Source organism: Capra hircus, chromosome 24 (assembly GCF_001704415.2).
Source record: "Capra hircus breed San Clemente chromosome 24, ASM170441v1, whole genome shotgun sequence".
Lineage (NCBI taxonomy): Eukaryota > Metazoa > Chordata > Mammalia > Artiodactyla > Bovidae > Capra > Capra hircus.
The window spans coordinates 44,950,012-44,968,112 of NC_030831.1; the positions used below are offsets into that span (position 1 = coordinate 44,950,012).

Below are 18,101 nucleotides of genomic sequence, written 5' to 3' on the forward strand. Positions count from 1 at the left end.
TTCCATGACTGTTGCACTTCCTGATTTCTTGGTGGTTGTGCCTTGCAGTCTCTCTGTCATAGAATTTGATGTTTGTGCACCCCCAATGTCCAAACTCTATGAAATACAAAATCAAAAAACAAAAATGGTATTGTTATTTACAACTCCTCAAGTGGAAGCTTCAGAGGCTGGGGTGGAGAGTAGGAGGAAGGTAGTAGAAGGTAAATGAAAATGTCAGTATTTTTTCCTTAGGTGGTTACAGATGCCTTTTCCAGGTGTGATACAGGGCCTCTGTGTCCTCAGTGTGAAGCATGCTGTTGGTATGCTGAGTCATGGGCAGATGTTGGAAGATGGCCAGTGTGCCAAGATGACCCCTGAGTTTAGCATCTGGCTACTTGAAAACTTCCAGCTCTGACAATAAGAGCTGGATGAGTGTAGTCGGTTATCTCTTAACATCCCAGAAATGTGTTGACCTCTTCTATAAAATTAAGAAAATAGTAATCTCTACACTACATGCTCCACAGGGCTGCTGTTAAGGCCCAAGTAAGCAGATCTCACTGTGGAGGTAAGAGGACAGTCTGGGAGGGACAGTGTCACTCAAGTTGGTTGTATGGGTAAAAAGGTCAACAACTGCTATTTTTATTGTTGTTGCTATTTGCCATTTCTTGTTGTTGCTATCAGTGGTCTGTAGCCAACAAAAAAAGAAATTCTGAGTAGATGACCTTTTGACATGGATTCAGATACCTCCAGTCTCTGAACTTATGCTTAGATGAGTTGATTTTTTTTTTTTTTTTTTTTTTTTTTTGCAGTTAGGGATGTAGAAGTTCCCCAGAAATCCTTGGTCATGTCAGGTAGAACTGAGGCTTTGCTGGCTGGTTTTAGTTTGACCTGTGGAGCAAGTTATAATAGTGATAGTAGTTCAGTTCAGTTCAGTCGCTCAGTCGTGTCCAACTCTTTGTGACCCCATGAATTGTAGCACACCAGGCCTCCCTGTCCATCACCAACTCCCGGAGTTCACTCAGACTCACGTCCATCGCGTCGGTGATGCCATCCAGCCATCTCATCCTCTGTCGTCCCCTTCTCCTCCTGCCCTCAATCCCTCCCAGCATCAGAGTCTTTTCCTATGAGTCAATTCTTCACATGAGGTGGCCAAAGTAGTAATAATAGCAATAATCATAACAGGAAACACTTACATAGCATGGACTGTGTGTCAGACATTGTTCTAAGCCCTTTGCTTTGATTGACTTATGGATGCTCCAAACCACCCCTATGAGAAAATGTGGTTCTATCCCATCTGCACAGTTAAGGAAGCTTGAAGCTTGGAGAGGTTAAGCAACTTGCTCATGATCACGCAGCTGAAAAGTAAGAGGGCCTGGATTTGAGCCCAGGAAGCAAGGGTCCAGAATAGTTCTTATAATGTGTCATGTAGTAAATTTCCAGATCCATCCACAGGCACCTTATAAGAGCCTACCCAGGCTTTGCAGCATCATAAAGATGGGACTATTATGACCAGACACTCAAATGCCCCCAAGTACAACTCTCACTTGGTCTAATGACTATTTATACAACAGTTCCCACAGGGCATCTTCTGCCTCCAGAAGACTGACTTCTTGCCCGAATCATCTTCATTCCCCACCCATGACTTAGGAGACACTCTTCTAAGCACTGAGAATGACTTTCCTTCAACCATGCTGCTCTGGGAAGCCTTTCCCCACTTCTTCCCACACTAACCCCTGCCTCCCAAGCACCTAGAATGAATAATATGCAGACCTGCCCACACTTGTTGCCCAGTTTTTCCTTTTCCTTTAGTCTTGTCTCCTCAGCTGACTGAGATGAGAAGCCTCACTAGGATGGGGTGCATTTCTCGCCTCCATGCTGTGTATACCACAACCTCTGTAAAAAACAGGCTTCTTGACCCATGGAAGGTAAAGTGTACGTGATGGATAACTCCATTAGACCTGTGCCCTGACCCCTACTTCCAGGTAGCCCAACTGAATGTTGTCACCACTAACATCAGCCACAAAACCAAAACCAGTCATGCTTCTAATTCATTTTTTTTCCTTTAAACATTCTAAAATATTATTCTTGCAGCAAAAGATCAGATCATTTGATGATGTGACCTCGGGTCATTTTCAGATTTTATGTTGTCTGTCTTCCTGTTTCTTTAAAGTGACTGTAGGTTTTGGGGTCATTGTTTTTTTAGGGATACCAAGTCCCCACTTAAAAGTGGACCAAACGGCAACGCATAGTAAGAACGAGGGCTCAGTGTCCACTGTGATGACCAGGAAGAAGCCAGCCACGGTGGACAGTGTTGCGATCCCACCTGCCCCAGTGTTATCTCTCCTTGCTGCATCGGCAGCAACGTCGGATGCAGGTGAGCACTTCAGATGCTTTGGATTCGCCCCAGGGAAAGTGGGCATGGCGAAGCCCTCTGGGAATGTGCTGCTGAATACAGGTAAGAGTTCTGTGCTCAGCCAACCTCCCGCAGATGCTGAGCACAGGCGCTGTTTCAGCACTGGATTTTTCTAGCGGGAGAATGTCTAAGAAAGGAAAGAGATCATCTCAGAACCTGGAAGCAGAGGTCAATGAGTAATAGTAACAGTATTAATCACTGAAGCCTTCGTAATTACTAGCCTCGGCATAAAGGACCTTATATGTATGTGTCACCTCATATAACTCATAAAAGAGCTTTCTGAAACAAATACGTGCATCTTCATTCCAGAAGAGGAAGCTAAGGGTAAGGAAACTTGCCCCGGGAACTTTTAGACTGTCAAGATTCCAACTCAGGTCCAAAACACAGGGTCGCGACCACTGCATTTCAGTATCTCCTGTGCTCACTAGGGTTAGGAGACAATAATCAGCGCTTCCCTGAGGCTCGATTCATTCTACCTCATGAGGTCATGAATTCCTCAATAGCCACGTGGCTCCTCACTAGCAGTTTATAAAATACAAGCTCCTTACTCAAACATCCATTATGCTCTGCCTTCCATTACTTCACACATCATCTCCTGTATTAACCCCAGTGTGCCAGACTCACCCCTACTGCCAGGAAGGAAGACCTTGCACTTGGCTTAACACCTTTCTTGAGGACAGCCTTACTCAATTCCTATTCACATCCTTCAGATCTTCAAGGCCCAGCAAGTAAGTCATACCTTCTCTGAATACCAATAGCATCCAGCATCTCTGTCGTGCATTTGGACTGCATAAGAAATGCTTCTGTTTAACTTTTCTCTCATGACAGAATTGTATGTTCCTTAAAGATAGAACCCATGATTTAGATTCTTCTGTCTTCATGGCACACAGAATGATGGCACATTCCATAAAATGTGTTATATTGATATACTGATAAGTCTTAGGCATATTGCAGTATCTAGAAATGCCTATTATGATTAGAAGCCCAAGAAGACACTCATTATTGATATTCACTCTAAACCCATCTTCCTCCAGGCAAGAATACTGGAGTGGGTTGCCATATCCTCCTCCAGGGGATCTTCCCAACCCAGGGATCAAACCAAGGTCTTCCGCATTGCAGGTGGATTATTTAACATCTGAGCCACCCAGAAAAGCCCTCTAATTCAGCAGATTGCTTTAAATAGAGACCTCCATTTGTCTACATACCCACCTCTTTCACTGAGACCATTGGTAATTAGGAAAGGAGACCAACTTAAATAACAGAAAGAAGTATTTGGCATGATTTCCCATGTTGAGTCTCACAAAATATCAGTAGGTGTTTTGTGATAGATGTTTTCAAACGTAGATGAGTGTGAGGAATGCTACTCTGTACCTGCTTCCTTTCTGCAGGGTTTTCCTAAGCCTTTAGTTGACCAATGTGCACTGTGAAGTTCCAGAAGGATGAGACACAGAATTTCACGATCTTACCTGACCACACAACCTCATTGTTTCTGGGAATAGTTCTTAACATCTCTTGGAAATGGTAGTCTTCCCCACCACTTGGGAAATCTTGCTTTGAAGAAATGGGATCATCTCTCCAATATGATCAAGAATATTAACATCTTTCACTTGCTAGGTGTGAAATGAAAAGTTTTTGATGGAAATGCCAGGTAAAGGATGCCAGCTATGAGAACAGCTCTCCCTCTAAGAGGGAGAATCACAGAGGAAAGGGGAAGAAGCTGCCCCTGAGACTTGCAGCAGCTTTGTGGAAGGGCATCTGTAGATAGAGAAGTGGGCACTGCTGCCATGCCTGGAACTCTAGGAATTCATCACTTGGCTGGAGCAAAATTTGGGCCAGAATCTGCATGTGTGTATGTGTATGCTAAGTTGCTTTAGTTGTGTTCCACTCTTTGCAACCCCATGGACTATAGCCCCCTCCAGGCTCCTCTGCCCATGTGATTCTCCAGGCAAGAATACTGGAGTGGGTTGCCATGCTCCACTCCAAGGGATCTCTCCAACCCAGGGACTGAACCCATGTCTCTTACGTCTCCTGCATTGGCAGGGGTTTTCTTTAGCTCTAGTGCCACCTGGGAAGCCCAAAGTATGCATACCCATCCAGATAACTGCCTATTGAACTCTGTCAGTTAAGCTCTGGAGACCTCCCTTTATGGATTTAAAAATTAGCCTGTGTGCTTCCGCCTTTGCTGGCCAAGAATAGATATTTCCCAGAGGCAAAAGACAGGTGATCCCATTTTCCTTTCCTGAACTCTTTCCATGCTGAGTGAGAGAATGCATTCTTGGGATCCCAAGCTTCTACAGGCTCACCTCCTCTATTTGCATTCAATAATTTACAAATATGCCAAACGGGCTTAGAAACAGGTGGATATTAAACTTTTAAACCCGTCTTTCTGGTAATAAGAGCTGAGCCAAAGCCCTCCTGTTTCAGGATACAGGAATAGGCTGTTTATTTTTGGCAGTGCTCAAAGGAGAGCCTCACGAGAATTTCACAGATTTGGTCCATTTCCGGGTCTTAGGCTCCTGAGCAGAACTTTACGGGAAAAGAAGCTAAAGACCCACTGCAGGTGCTGGAGACCAGACCTTCCTGAGATTCCACTCCCCATAGACAAATGTCTTCCCATAAATCTAAGAGAGTTAGGGTTGCACAACCTGGGCCCATGCCCAATGCCCCATTTCACATGTGAAGACATTGATGATTGCAAGATTCAGAAATTTGCTTAAGGTCATGCAGTTGGATTAGAATTCAAATTTCTTGATTTACTGCCTGATTTCTAGTGGAATCTCATTTCTGTCCTAGGTGCAACAGTAGCAGAGGCAGATTTCTTTCTCCCTAATTATGGACTAATAATTTTTTTAGAGAACAGTGAGTGAAACTCGTAATTGGATGTCCTAACCAAAGTCAAGCATACAGAAGGCAGTTAATAAATAGTTTCTGGGTTTGATTTCATTTAGTTGGGTGCTTGTACACTAATCATACATATTTCTGATGAGAAAACTCACTTTATTGTTTTCTTTAGAGTACCATCTTTCACTATAAATAAGTAATTTAGAAATTACTTCTGGCTGTATATAGAAATCAACTTATTTTCCAATAGATCATCATTTCTATGGAATGATTTTGAAGACCCAGACAAGTGCAGAGAAGGAAAAGGGAAGAAGAGTAAAATTAAGTTGCTTATAAAGCATAATTAATTTAAGAAATCATTTATTGAGGTATTTTTTTGACCACGTGGCATGAGGTATCTTAGTTCCCCGACCAGAGATAGAACCCATCCCCTCTGCAGTGGAAGTATGGGGTCCTAACCACTGGACTGCCAGGGAATTCCCTACTGAGATTTTTAAAATGCTAAAATAATTCAATTAACTTGAAATTCCATTTACTTTAAGGTATCTAGTACAGTCCCTGACACATAGTAGGTGCTGAATAAATAATCACTGAGTGAAATGAATGATTACAAGGCAATAGCTGTATATGTATTCAATACCAAACAACATGGGAGACATCTGAGAAAAACACGTTTGATATTGGAACTGCTTAACAAGCAAATGGGAAACATTTGACAGACATGTGGTAGGCTGTTGGTAAATACTTGCCAAATAATTTATCAGTCTATAGTCCTAATGGTATTTTTTTTAGACAGGTGGTCTTTGGTGAAAGAGAAAAAGGAACATTTTCCACTTCATTTTATAAACATGAAATGGAAGAAACGAATGTAGGTCAGAGGCTTAAAAATATGTCCTTTCTAGCTGGTACATGTGTGTATGTGTGTATTTTTATTTGTTTAAGGGAATTTTTTTTCTAGCTTCTCCAAGTCTGGTAGTCGTGCTGCTTATGAAGTTATTGATTTGGAGGAGGCAGAAGAGGAGCTGTAAGAGAGGGTGGCCAGGCTGAGAACAAGTCAGTCTGTGACCTTCTGGGAGGGAGGGAAGGCAGTGGGTTGCATTGGTGCTCAAACAGGTCAGCTTTCGTGATCAAACTGCTCAATAGCCATTGATCAGCTGCAGTCCCCTGGCACAGCACAGGAGGTCTGGTTCAAGGCAGCACTGCTTCATTATTGTGAGTAATTAGGGCTAATGCAGTGAAAGCTTCAATAAAGTTTGTTCAAAATGATGTATAATTTGAAATAACTTCTATTGCCCTGTTCCAATAGTGATCGAATAACCGCACCAGATAATGTGCACCTGAATAAGTCAGCCTGATTTTTCTGACCCTCTACACACTGAACTGATTTCTCAAGGAGATTATGGGATGTGTAGAGAGTACAGGATTTCACTACTGAAACCTGCCCCCACACTTTGTATTTAGGAGGAGGCTATGTTATTAAGTAAATTACAAAGTTTGTAGGCACTTCATAAAACACCAAGAAGGTTTCTACACCAAGAGTCTAGAGTAGTAGTGCTGGAAAAACAAGCAAATAGGCAGGCATTCCTTTCTGTTCTCTCTCTCTCTCTCTCTCTCTCTCTCTCTCTCTCACACACACACACACACACACACTGATAATCTCTCATCTTAAATTCAAATAGGAAAAAAGACATGTATCAAGGTTGCTGTCGCCAAATCTCACCTGTTCAAGTATAGTCTTGTTAGAGATGACAGAGGGGTAATGGAGGGAACACGGCTCTTAGTTTATAGTTTGTATCCGCTTTGTATAAAGGCTAATAAACTACTCTCTCAAACTGCATGATACGTCTTATTTAGAACTATCAGAGTAAGTGAAAATATTTAAATTCCATAAGCCTATCAAATGTTTAGATATTTTGCTTCTAAAAGCAAAAGGATGAAATAATATCCAGGTGCAAATGCAAGAAGCAATGAACAGGAATTTCAGAATTGTTAAGGAATTGATTTGTTTTTTTGTCATATGGGGAATCATGATCTGAAGTTCCTGATCAAAATAACAGGTCAATTCAGCCAAAAGTCTTGTCCTTCAGAAGAAGCAAAATAGAGCAAATCTATGTGCAAGTTGATAGGATTTGGAACATCTAAGAGCCACAAACATATAAACTGAAGAAGTCACCATATTGTGAAATAAATTTCCCTAAGTCCAGATTAATCACGTGAAATATACAGGAGAAAAAGTTCAAAAGGATCTAGAGAAAATAAAGCTTTGTTTAAAAAACATACCACTCGAATTTTCTAAAGGGCTACCTACCCACTGATGTTGAAGTAGCTCAGAATGAGCTCAGTAGCTCAGTAGCAAACAGACTCTGTTTGCCTAGCAAGCTCTACTGAACACAAAGTCCTAAAAGAGCCCCTTCCCTTTGGCTCTAAATCGGACATCCTAGAAAAGCTGAGTTCTTGCTATGGCCAAAGCTGTCCAACTCAGTGGACACGAGTTTGAGCAAACTCTGGGAAATAGTGAAGGACAGGGAAGCCTGGCATGCTGCAGTCTATGGGATCACAAAGAGTCGCACACAGCTTAGCGACTGAACAACATGGCTGTCAACATCCCCCCAAAGCATCAAATTCTCCAGAATCTGGCCCCTGCCTTCTGCTCCAGCCCCATTTGCCTGAAAATGTCAGCCAGCCCAAAACTCCTTTGGAATCCCCACTGTCAGAGTGTACTTTGTAAAAAACTAAAAACTCATGTCAGATTCATTCAGCTCTTTAATGAGGAAACCAACATGGTGATAAAACTGGTCCCAGAAAGAATTAGAAGTAGAAGAAAATGGCATTGCAGGAATGTAGGTGTTGGAGAAAGAATCCTTAGCAATATTGCTCAGTGAATGTCCTAATGGGCAATAAAACCGTAACCTCTGGGCTTATATTTTCTACTGGAAAGAAATAATTTGCATATTTTCTGGGCAAAAGTCTACAAGTTAATATATTACCCGGCAGAATCTGAGCCTTTAATCAGCAGTGGACAGTGAATTCAATAAGGGTACATTTCCCTGGATAATTAATAATCCTTGGGCAGGCCTGTAAAATGACACTAAGACTCCAAAAGGACATGCACCCTTCCATTTACCTTGTTTCTAAGTTTTGGCTCATTTTTCTTGACACAACTTGTGGGCTGTGCAACGCTCTAGCTGAACGCATGTGTTCTTGCTTCTGATTGCCTACGTTGGAAGCTCGGTACTGCACTAAAGCAGTGTTCACATCTGTGGACAGGGAAAACCATGGTATGCAGCATAAAGGATTATGGTGAGGAATAAATGAAGTAAGCCTTAATCAAATCTTAGCAGAGTGCCTGACACATAGGAAGAGCTCAGCAAATAAGTCTTATTGTCGCTGCTACTATTGTTGCTGTTAGAAACTGTTATGGCTGTTACCTGTTTTCCACCCTGGAATGTTCCTCTCTCCTTCACCCACTCCTCAAGCTGTTTGGATGTCAAATTCATGATTGTTCTTCAAGATTCATCATAAGTGTCTTCAACTCTAAGAAGGCTTCCCTTATACCCACTTTGAGAATCACCCCACATGAGACACCACATCTTCTGTGCCCCATGGCTCCCTACAAGCCTATTGATCACTGATCCCTACATTTAATGTGGTGTCTGTGTCCCATGCTGCACTGTCCACTGCCCTATTGTCAGACCTTATTTGGCTTTTTTAAAACATTTTTAATTGGAGGATAATCTCTTTATGATATTGTGCTAATTTCTACCATACATCAACATGAATCAGCCATAGGTATACATGTGTCCCCTCTGAACCTTCCTCCTATCTCCCACCTCACCCCAACACATACATGTGAATCTAGAAAGATGGTACTGATGAACCTATTTGCGGGGCAGCAGTGGAGACGCAGGCATAGTGAACAGACTTGTGACATAGTCGGGGAAGGCGAGGCGGGGACCAACGAACTGAGTGAGTGGCTTGGCAACATATACATTCCCAAATGTAAACCAATAGCCAGTGGGAATTTGCCGTATGCTGCAGGGAGCCCAACCCCAGTACTCCTCATTCAACTTTGAAACCCCAGGATCTAGCTCTGATGTGGCCTGGGCAAATAACAGCTAATCATTAAATATTAGTCAAAATGAATTGGACAACTGTCTCCTGCACAAAACCATCTGGTGCACGAAAACACTCTAGCATATTTACTAGAGTTGAGAGGCATTGATTTGCTTTTATTTTCCATGTCAGCCCCAGAAACAGCAAATCATCCTGAGACTGTTCTGCAAAAGGAGCAACCTGAGAGGGACCCCTGGGGCCTCTAGAATCTTCTGTTCAGTAGTAGCAGACCAGCTTCTGGCTAGTCCACCAGGATATCCTCCAAGGAAGATTGTTTTCAAGTTAACAAAAAATAGCAGCCTAAATGGCATGGTATATTTGGTAAATGGGTATGTGCTTATTCAGAGGAGGAGGAACTTGTACACATAAATGTATTCCTTTACTCAGAAATTCTTTGGGGTTTTCAGGGTGAACTTCTCAGTGGAAAGCTGGAGATTACACTGGCCTATGCATACTTAATTATTTTATATATACCATTCTTGAATTCTGTCCAAAGTATTGATTTCCGGGGAGAAGGCAATGGCATCCCACTCCAGTACTGTTGCCTGGAAAATCCTATGGACGGAGGAGCCTGGTAGGCTGCAGTCCATGGGGTCGCTAAGAGTCGGATACGACTGAGTGACTTCCCTTTCACTTTTCACTTTCATGCATTGAAGGAAATGGCAACCCACTCCAGTGTTCTTGCCTGGAGAATCCCAGGGACAGGGGAGCCTGGTGGGCTGCTGTCTATGGGGTCACACAGAGTCAGACACGACTGAAGTGACTTAGCAGCAGCAGCATTGATTTCCAGAGCGCAGCAACCATTTCCTATTTAAGATTTGTTCCATTCAATGAGTATTGAGTAACCCATGAATTTCCAGAATCTTGGGCTAAATGGGATGAAAACAAGAGAAAAAAAATCCAGGAACACTGCTATTAAGCAACATTTAATCATATTTGGGTGTCAAGAACCTGGTGCAGTGCTCTATTACATAGTAGATACTCAGTAAACATGCCTGGACTGCATTTAACTAATTTTGCTCTCTCCAGAGCTGAAATTTTAGGAAAGACAGAGGGTTTAATGTCAGGTTGGAAAGTGCTATGCCTGTGAGAAATTTAACTCAATTTGTCTTTTCCGAATGCTTTGTACAGATTACATTCCCAACCACCTCTTGCCACAATCAGACCCCCTTAAAAACAGAATAATGATAATAATACATTTTATCATCTTCCTGGTGATAGTATCATTCACACCTTCATCGAAGCCCAGTGGGAGGTTTGGCTGTGAGGCATCACACACCGGGGGAGTCAGGTGCGATCATTGTAATAATGATCCCACGCTCAGAAATGTGGGAAAGAAAACCTCCCACACGTGAAGTGATTTCTATTAAGATACTCATTTTATATCAAATATTCAAACTCCTCTTTATAAATAGGAAAGAATGAAAGGACACTCTTCCAGGGCAGATTTTATGTGGCCGAGAACAAAAGGGCACAAATATTTTACGATCAGTTTTGAGATGAAAGTGACACGCCTGCCTTATTCATTGGCTCTTTCCATTTCCAGAAGTCTAATTAGATTGTTAGTTTAATGGTGGCGAGATAATTTAGTGGCAACTGAAAGCAATTGTGTTAATGAGAAGGGGGGACAGTGCTTTTGGTTTCCTGTAATTAATGGAGAGTTTTTGAAAAACTTCTTGGTTCCAGTGAAGTTGGCATACTGAGCCCAGCTGTGAAGAGGGACAGGGTCTTTCCTGCTTATTGCTGCGGAAATGGCCTCAGGCAGTGTGGAAGAACTGTGTAATGACTGTCATTAAGAATGATCTTTAGTGGTCCAGGCAGACTGTAAGTCAGACTAAGAGACTGAAGAAAGAGGTTTAGAGAGAATAAACAGGTGTGACAAAGAGAAAGAGACAGACAGACATAGAGAGAGGTGGAACTCACCCGCAGCCCACTTCACTCTACCTTCGAGAGTCATTGTGATTATCCCAGAGCACCTCCCAGGAGGATTCCTTCTCCTACTCATACTGGAATTGACAAGGCTGGTTTAGAATAGACTAGAAGGGATCTCTGCAAACCCCTTCATGTTGCAGCTGAGGAAATTGAGCCCAGAGAGGTGAACTGAATTACAAATATTACCTGCTAGAAATTAGGAACCCTGGACTCTTTCTGGCTACCACACAGATGTAAAGTTAAAGCTGGATTTGAAATTCAAGGCCCAGTGTTATTGCATAGCCTGCGGTACTGAATGTCCTTAGGTGAGTAACAGTCTAACTAAGACCTCTGAGTCTCAGTTTCCTCATCAGTGAGATGGGGAAAATAATTTCTGCTTTTTAGGCAGTGGTGAGAAAGAAATGAAATCGCAGATAAAAACACCAATCACATACTCAAAACAATATATTACTGTCTTATGACCCCTTTCATGTCAAAAATGAAGTCATGTCATGCTATGATTTAATCGTGTAAGTCATAATTTAGTCCTGTTATGACTCAGATCATAACACCCATTAACTATCTTTAGAAGTTTTATCCTCACTGCCTGCATGTGTCCTCAGTTGCTTCAGTCGTGTCTGACTCTGGACTGCAGCCCACCAGGCTCCTTTGTCCATGGGGATTCTCTAGGCAAGAAAACTGGAGTGGGTTGTCATGCCCTCCTGCAGGGGATCTTCACAACATGGGGACTGAACCTGAGTCTCTTATGTCTCTCGAATTGGCCGGTGGGTTCTTTACCACTAGCACCACCTGGGAAGCCCCTTTATTCTCACTACCTCCTCCAAATACTCTTACTTCATGCCACCTGTTAAGGGCTTCATATTAAGCTCATCTTACTGAAACTTCTAGAAGGTTTTGTTACAAATTGTCAAATATTTTTTAAGTACCTGCCACAATGATACATACAAGTGAATCCTGGCCCTTGCCCTAGGGAAACGTTCACACTATTTGGGAAGACCTGACTCTAAAACATGAAATGGCCAAATAATATTTTTAAATTAATAGATTGAATTAACAGTCTCGGATACTAACAGAGCTATCATTTAGCAACGAATAAATCATTAGTTTCCAGCTGAATGGCACTAAGGGAGTTTGGAGGACACTGAGATAATCTGGGGAGAGAAGAGTTGAGATGGCCCTCAAAGGATGGATCAAATTAAATAAGTAGACAGAAGCAGAAAAGATAGGTTTACAGCATCTCTAAGACAGAAGTGTATGTGGAAATAATGACAGATAAGGCTGGAAGAAAGGTTTGGGGTCACAACCTGTAGTCCCTGAAATTCTAGAATGAGTCATGGTGATTCTTCTGAAGGACAATGATAGCAAAATCAAGTCATGGGCCAATAGCTGTCTGCAGTTGTATTTCAGTTGACCTACACAGGTTTATACATCTTTTTAAAAAGTTAATTTGTAGATTTTCAACATCAGGTTTACATAATAATAAGGGTTCTGGCTTTTTGGAAACCAGATTATCTGATAAATTTGGATTCAGATTCCTACCTGACAACAATGATTGATACCGAATAACATTTGTCCCATTGGATGGGCCATATTCTCATTATTTTCCCATGTCCTCCTCTATTTACCCCCACCTTCTTTCATAATCCTGGTCAACCTCACTCATTATATTGGCTGTCTGGCTCCCTATACAGAACCCTTAAAGGCATGTGACCTTGAGACAGTAACAGGATCAAAGCAAGGTGAAGAAGACTAGTCTAGCAGAAGTAGAACAGATGGTCTACTTGGCCTACGTGTGACCTAGAACACAGTAATGCCTGTGTTACTTAACTATGAAATTTGGGGACTGGAAAAGGCTTTTGAAGTTGGGAAAACCAGGGAAACCCGATTTCTCCTGGTCCAGTTCCTTGTCTTCTTTGCTTTCTTAGTAAGGAAATATGGTATGAAACTCACTTTCAAATAGGGCAGCCCTTGCTTGAATCCATGAATCTATGACTTATGTGTCCTTTGGAGCAATGATTTAATCTTTTAGGTCTCAGTTTTCATCTGTGTACAATAGAGATAGTGTGATGTCTTCACTTGGTTGTGATCACAATTAAATGAGGAAATATGTGAAATACTGCAGATTGCACTGTCAGTTCAGTTCAGTCGCTCAGTCATGTCCGACTCTTTGTGACCCCATGAATTGCAGGACGCCAGGCCTCCCTGTCCATCACCAACTCCCGGAGTTCACTCAAACTCACGTCTGTCAAGTCGGTGATGCCATCCAGCCATCTCATCCTCTGTCGTCCCCTTCTCCTCCTGCCCCCAATCCCTTCCAGCATCAGAGTCTTTTCCAGTGAGTCAACTCTTCGCATGAGGTGGCCAAAGCACTGGAGTTTCAGCTTTAGCATTATTCCTTCCAAAGAACACCCAGGGCTGATCTCCTTTAGAATGGACTGGTGGGATCTCCTTGCAGTCCAAGGGACTCTCAAGAGTCTTCTCCAACACCACAGTTCAAAGCATCAATTCTTCGGCTCTCAGCTTTCTTCACAGTCCAATTCTCACATCCATACACGACGACTGGAAAAACCATAGCCTTGACTAGACGGACCTTAGTCGGCAAAGTAATGTGTCTGCTTTTCAATATGCTGTCTAGGTTGGTCATAACTTTCTTTCCAAAGAGTAGGCATCTTTTAATTTCATGGCTGCAATCACCATCTGCAGTGATTTTGGAACTCAAAAAAATAAAGTCTGACACTGTTTCCACTGTTTCCCCATCTATTTCCCATGAAGTGATGGGACCAGATGCCATGATCTTCGTTTTCTGAATGTTGAGCTTTAAGCCAACTTTTTCACTCTCCTCTTTCACTTTCAGCAAGACGCTTTTTAGTTCCTCTTCACTTTCTGCCAGAAGGGTGGCGTCATCTGCATATCTGAGGTTACTGATATTTCTCCCGGCAATCTCTATTCCAGCTTGTGCTTCTTCCAGCCCAGCATTTCTCATGATGTATTCTGCATATAAGTTAAATAAGCAGGGTGACAATATACAGCCTCGACGTACTCCTTTTCCTATTTGGAACCAGTCTGTTGTTCCATGTCCAGTTCTAACTGTTGCTTTCTGACCTGCATATAGGTTTCTCAAGAGGCAGGTCAGGTGGTCTGGTATTCCCATCTCTTTCAGAATTTTCCAGTTTATTGTGATCCACACAGTCAAAGGATTTGGCATAGTCAGTAAAGCAGAAATAGATGTTTTTCTGGAACTCTCTTGCTTTTTCCATGATCCAGCGGACGTTGGCAATTTGATGTCTGGTTCCTCTGCCTTTTCTAAAAGCAGCCTGAACATCTGGAAGTGCACGGTTCACGTATTGCTGAAGCCTGGCTTGGAGAATTTTGAGCATTACTTTACTAGCATGTGAGATGAGTGCAATTGTGCGGTAGTTTGAGCATTCATTGGCATTGCCTTTCTTTGGGATTGGAATGAAAATTGACCTTTTCCAGTCCTGTGGCCACTGCTGAGTTTTCCAAATTTGCTGGCATATTGAGTGCAGCACTTTCACAGCATCATCTTTCAGGATTTGAAATAGCTCCACTGGAATTCCATCACCTCCACTAGCTTTGTTTGTAGTGATCCTTTCTAAGGCCCACTTGGCTTCACATTCCAGACTGCACTGTAGGTTCTCCAAAAATGTTAGTTTCTCCCCCTTTCCTATAGTTTCATATGAGAGCAGAGATGATACAGTCCACTTACCTTTTATGTTCTATGGTATGACACAAAGAGTAAATGCTACAAAAGCAATCATTGAGTAAATTAATGATTAAAAAAAAACACACATATACCCCACTACACCCCCAGCAAAGAATAAAATTTCTTTTTCTCCTCTCTTCCCCACCCAAGAGTCCTAAAATGTGACATCTGTTATTTTAATGTCCCTTTTAAGTAATGTTGTTAGTTTGCTTTATGAGGTCTACTTTTCAAAGAGACACAAGGAGAGAACTTAGCTGCTTACCATGTCTCTCAGAGTTCCTCACCTGTCCAAGAATCCTCTTCCCTAGGAATTGTTCTGTGTTTCCTTGAAACCTCTTTAAATTAACAGAAACCAGATAGCCTTCATACAACAATAAGGAAACGTGAATCTGTGCTACCAGTGGGCAATTTCAAAGGACAGTGAGAAGGTACTGATGGAGGGAATTTCAACTCTTCAGTGTTTCCAGCAATGTCTGTGAACACCCTGTGTGGCCTGGACCCAGGGCTTGCCCCATAAAGATGACAGAGCTCAGAACAAAAGAGAGTAAGCCTCATACTACCTTTAAATTCAGCAGGGGATCAGACCAGCCTCAAGCAGTGTTCCTGGGTTGTTGGGAATAGTTTCAGTGCTCAAAAACACTCCTCCAAGGGATTTTCTTGCCCTCCGATACCTGAAGATATTTTGAGAGGACTTTCATTATTTTGAAATTCAGTTTTTTGTCAGTGCCTTTTAGGTACAATCCTGGTCTTTGTCTTGTGCAAGTTGCTAGAGTTAAGTGATTTGGGCTTTACATATGGAAAGTTGATTTTGTTGTGTAATTAATGGGAAGCAGACTCTGGGAAGCTGATGATCCAGGCCCTTATTTATATGAGAGCATATGTCTGTGTTTTGTTTATGACTCACTCTCTTACTCCACGCATTGTAACTTGGGTTTGTTTACACTAACTTTTCCTAGAATCCAAGCCACATGGTATATGAGCCAATAATTTATGGTCTCTAAAAGGAAAAGATGATGAATGAGTGTTTTCCTGTTAAATTGTCAAATCTTAAATTGAGGAAGAAATATTTGCTGCCTGTGTCTATCCAAGCTTTTATTTGGAAAAAAAAAAAAAAATAGCGGTAATAACAACAACAAACCCAACCTATTGATTTAGTGCTCAGAACTTAAATGTATAGATAATTTGCCAAGAGAGCATATGACCACTCCCCCGCAATAAACCATTATAATTCTGATCCAGATGTTCAGCCATGAGAAGACCTTTCATCTCCCCACCCATCCTCTGTCTCTGTCACTCTCATTTCTGGTATTATATAATCAATATATAACATGTACTTGTCTCCTTTTTCCAGGGGACCATAGTTTTAATTAATCAGTGGATTTATATGTTCAAGCTTGTTTTCTTAATGGCACTTAATAAATTCTAAACTTGTTTCTTTCATCAAAGCTTCACTTCTCCTATGAGGTGGTTTGGAGTTCAGCCTGTATTTCATAGTACTTCAGTGCTTTTGATCATACCTTGGATACTCCAACAGCTAATGGTGCTCTGAGGAGAGCAGTGAACAGCTGAAATATGTGAGGATCTAGTTTAATTTACAGTGATTTGGATCCCCTTCAATAAATCCTTTTCTGTTTTACACACAGATTTTACAAAATAGATGGTAAGTGTTGGTTTAGGTTGAAGCACGTGGATTGTCCATTTCAAGTAAGTGAGCTGAGCTCTGGGCTAGGACCTTGCCTAAGGGAGTTGGAACTGAGTGCCTAGCACAGCACCTGGCACAGAGTGGGCTCAGTCCCTATTTGTTCTAAGAATAAATAAGACTGGCTAAGATATGGTCCTTGTGCCTTAAGAAAAAACAATTTAAAAGAAGAGATAAGTGCAGAGTAATCCCATCGTCTTAAAACAGGACACACTGTGTGAAGTGCCATCAGAGAGACATAAGCAATGTACAGGGACCAGAAAGATTAGCACTGAAATGAGAGTCCTTTTTGACTTTTAGGGAGAGGACTTCATTTGAATGAATTCCAGCAGAAACTGGAAAGCACTGGAACCACAACTAGCATTATTTTCTTTTGTTTTTGCCTTTTCTTTTCCCACTAGGGCTGGAGAATTGCCTCTGGATAAAAGAAAAATGTAAGACTTCTCTTTTCCCTTTCCAACATGAGATGCAATATCCTTTCTGGCAGAAATAATAGAGTTGGGCATACACCTGTGGGCTATGCAAAGTTATTGTTTCTGTGGTACACCCTTCATTTACTAACCAGACACAAACATATGTGAAAGTCTAAAGTAATGGGTGTAAATTGTTTGCTGGTTTTATGAAGAATTCAGGGATATTTCATTGTGTAAACTGACATCTTTTCTTGAGAAACTTCAATAAAGAGAAAAATAGTAGCATGCATTTGAGTCACACGAATCATGCTCAGAAGGGGTTAAAGCAAAAGTTGACATGTGGGTATTCAGATTCTCTGGAAACTTCACAAACCTGGGCCCTCTCTGAGAAAACAAAAATAAGATTCCAGACTTTCACAATAGATTAAAACCAGTAAAATTCAATTTTGCAGATTTAAATAGAAGGCTTGCATTTAAGCTCAAAAACCAATTCCATGTAGCAATGGCCAAGTTTGGTGGCCAAGCTTATGAAAGTGTTTAAGAGAGTTAATTGAGCTTCCATTTAATGTGAACCAACCATGTGATGTTGCTGGAAAAAAAAAAAAAAGGAGGCTTTTTGGTTGTTTTTATGTAGTTCACAATAAGTGTAGTGCCATACGCATTCATCACTTCATACTTGGAAAATCAGTTCCATCCTGGGCAACAAAATTTAAGGTGAGATTTGTCAGATGATTAAATCTCCAGTGGAGGGTAATCAAAATGGAATACAGTCTAGAATTAATTTCATATGAACATAGATGAAGGAATTGAGGACATTTTACCTAGAACAGAGAAGACTTGGAGGTATATAGCTATTTTTACAGAATCATATTTATTCCAAAGGAAACGTCCTGCCAAGGAATTGAGAGATTTGACTGAAGGCACAGTACTGAGGGGTGAAAAATCAAGATGAGAACTTCATTCTCCTAATGTCCCGGTCACTATGTT

At 41.6% G+C, this 18,101-nt stretch overlaps 1 protein-coding gene across 4 annotated transcripts in view; it reads left to right on the forward strand.

Annotated features, from left to right (window-relative positions):
- The window catches only part of SETBP1 (SET binding protein 1), a 405,902-nt gene that overhangs the window by 372,709 nt on the left and 15,092 nt on the right, over positions 1-18,101 (forward strand). For all 4 annotated transcript variants that reach the window (XM_018039462.1, XM_018039464.1, XM_018039465.1 and 1 more), the window contains one exon: positions 2,183-2,353. In XM_018039462.1, the coding sequence (XP_017894951.1) occupies positions 2,183-2,353 (171 nt within the window). The remainder of the gene's footprint in view (positions 1-2,182; positions 2,354-18,101) is intronic.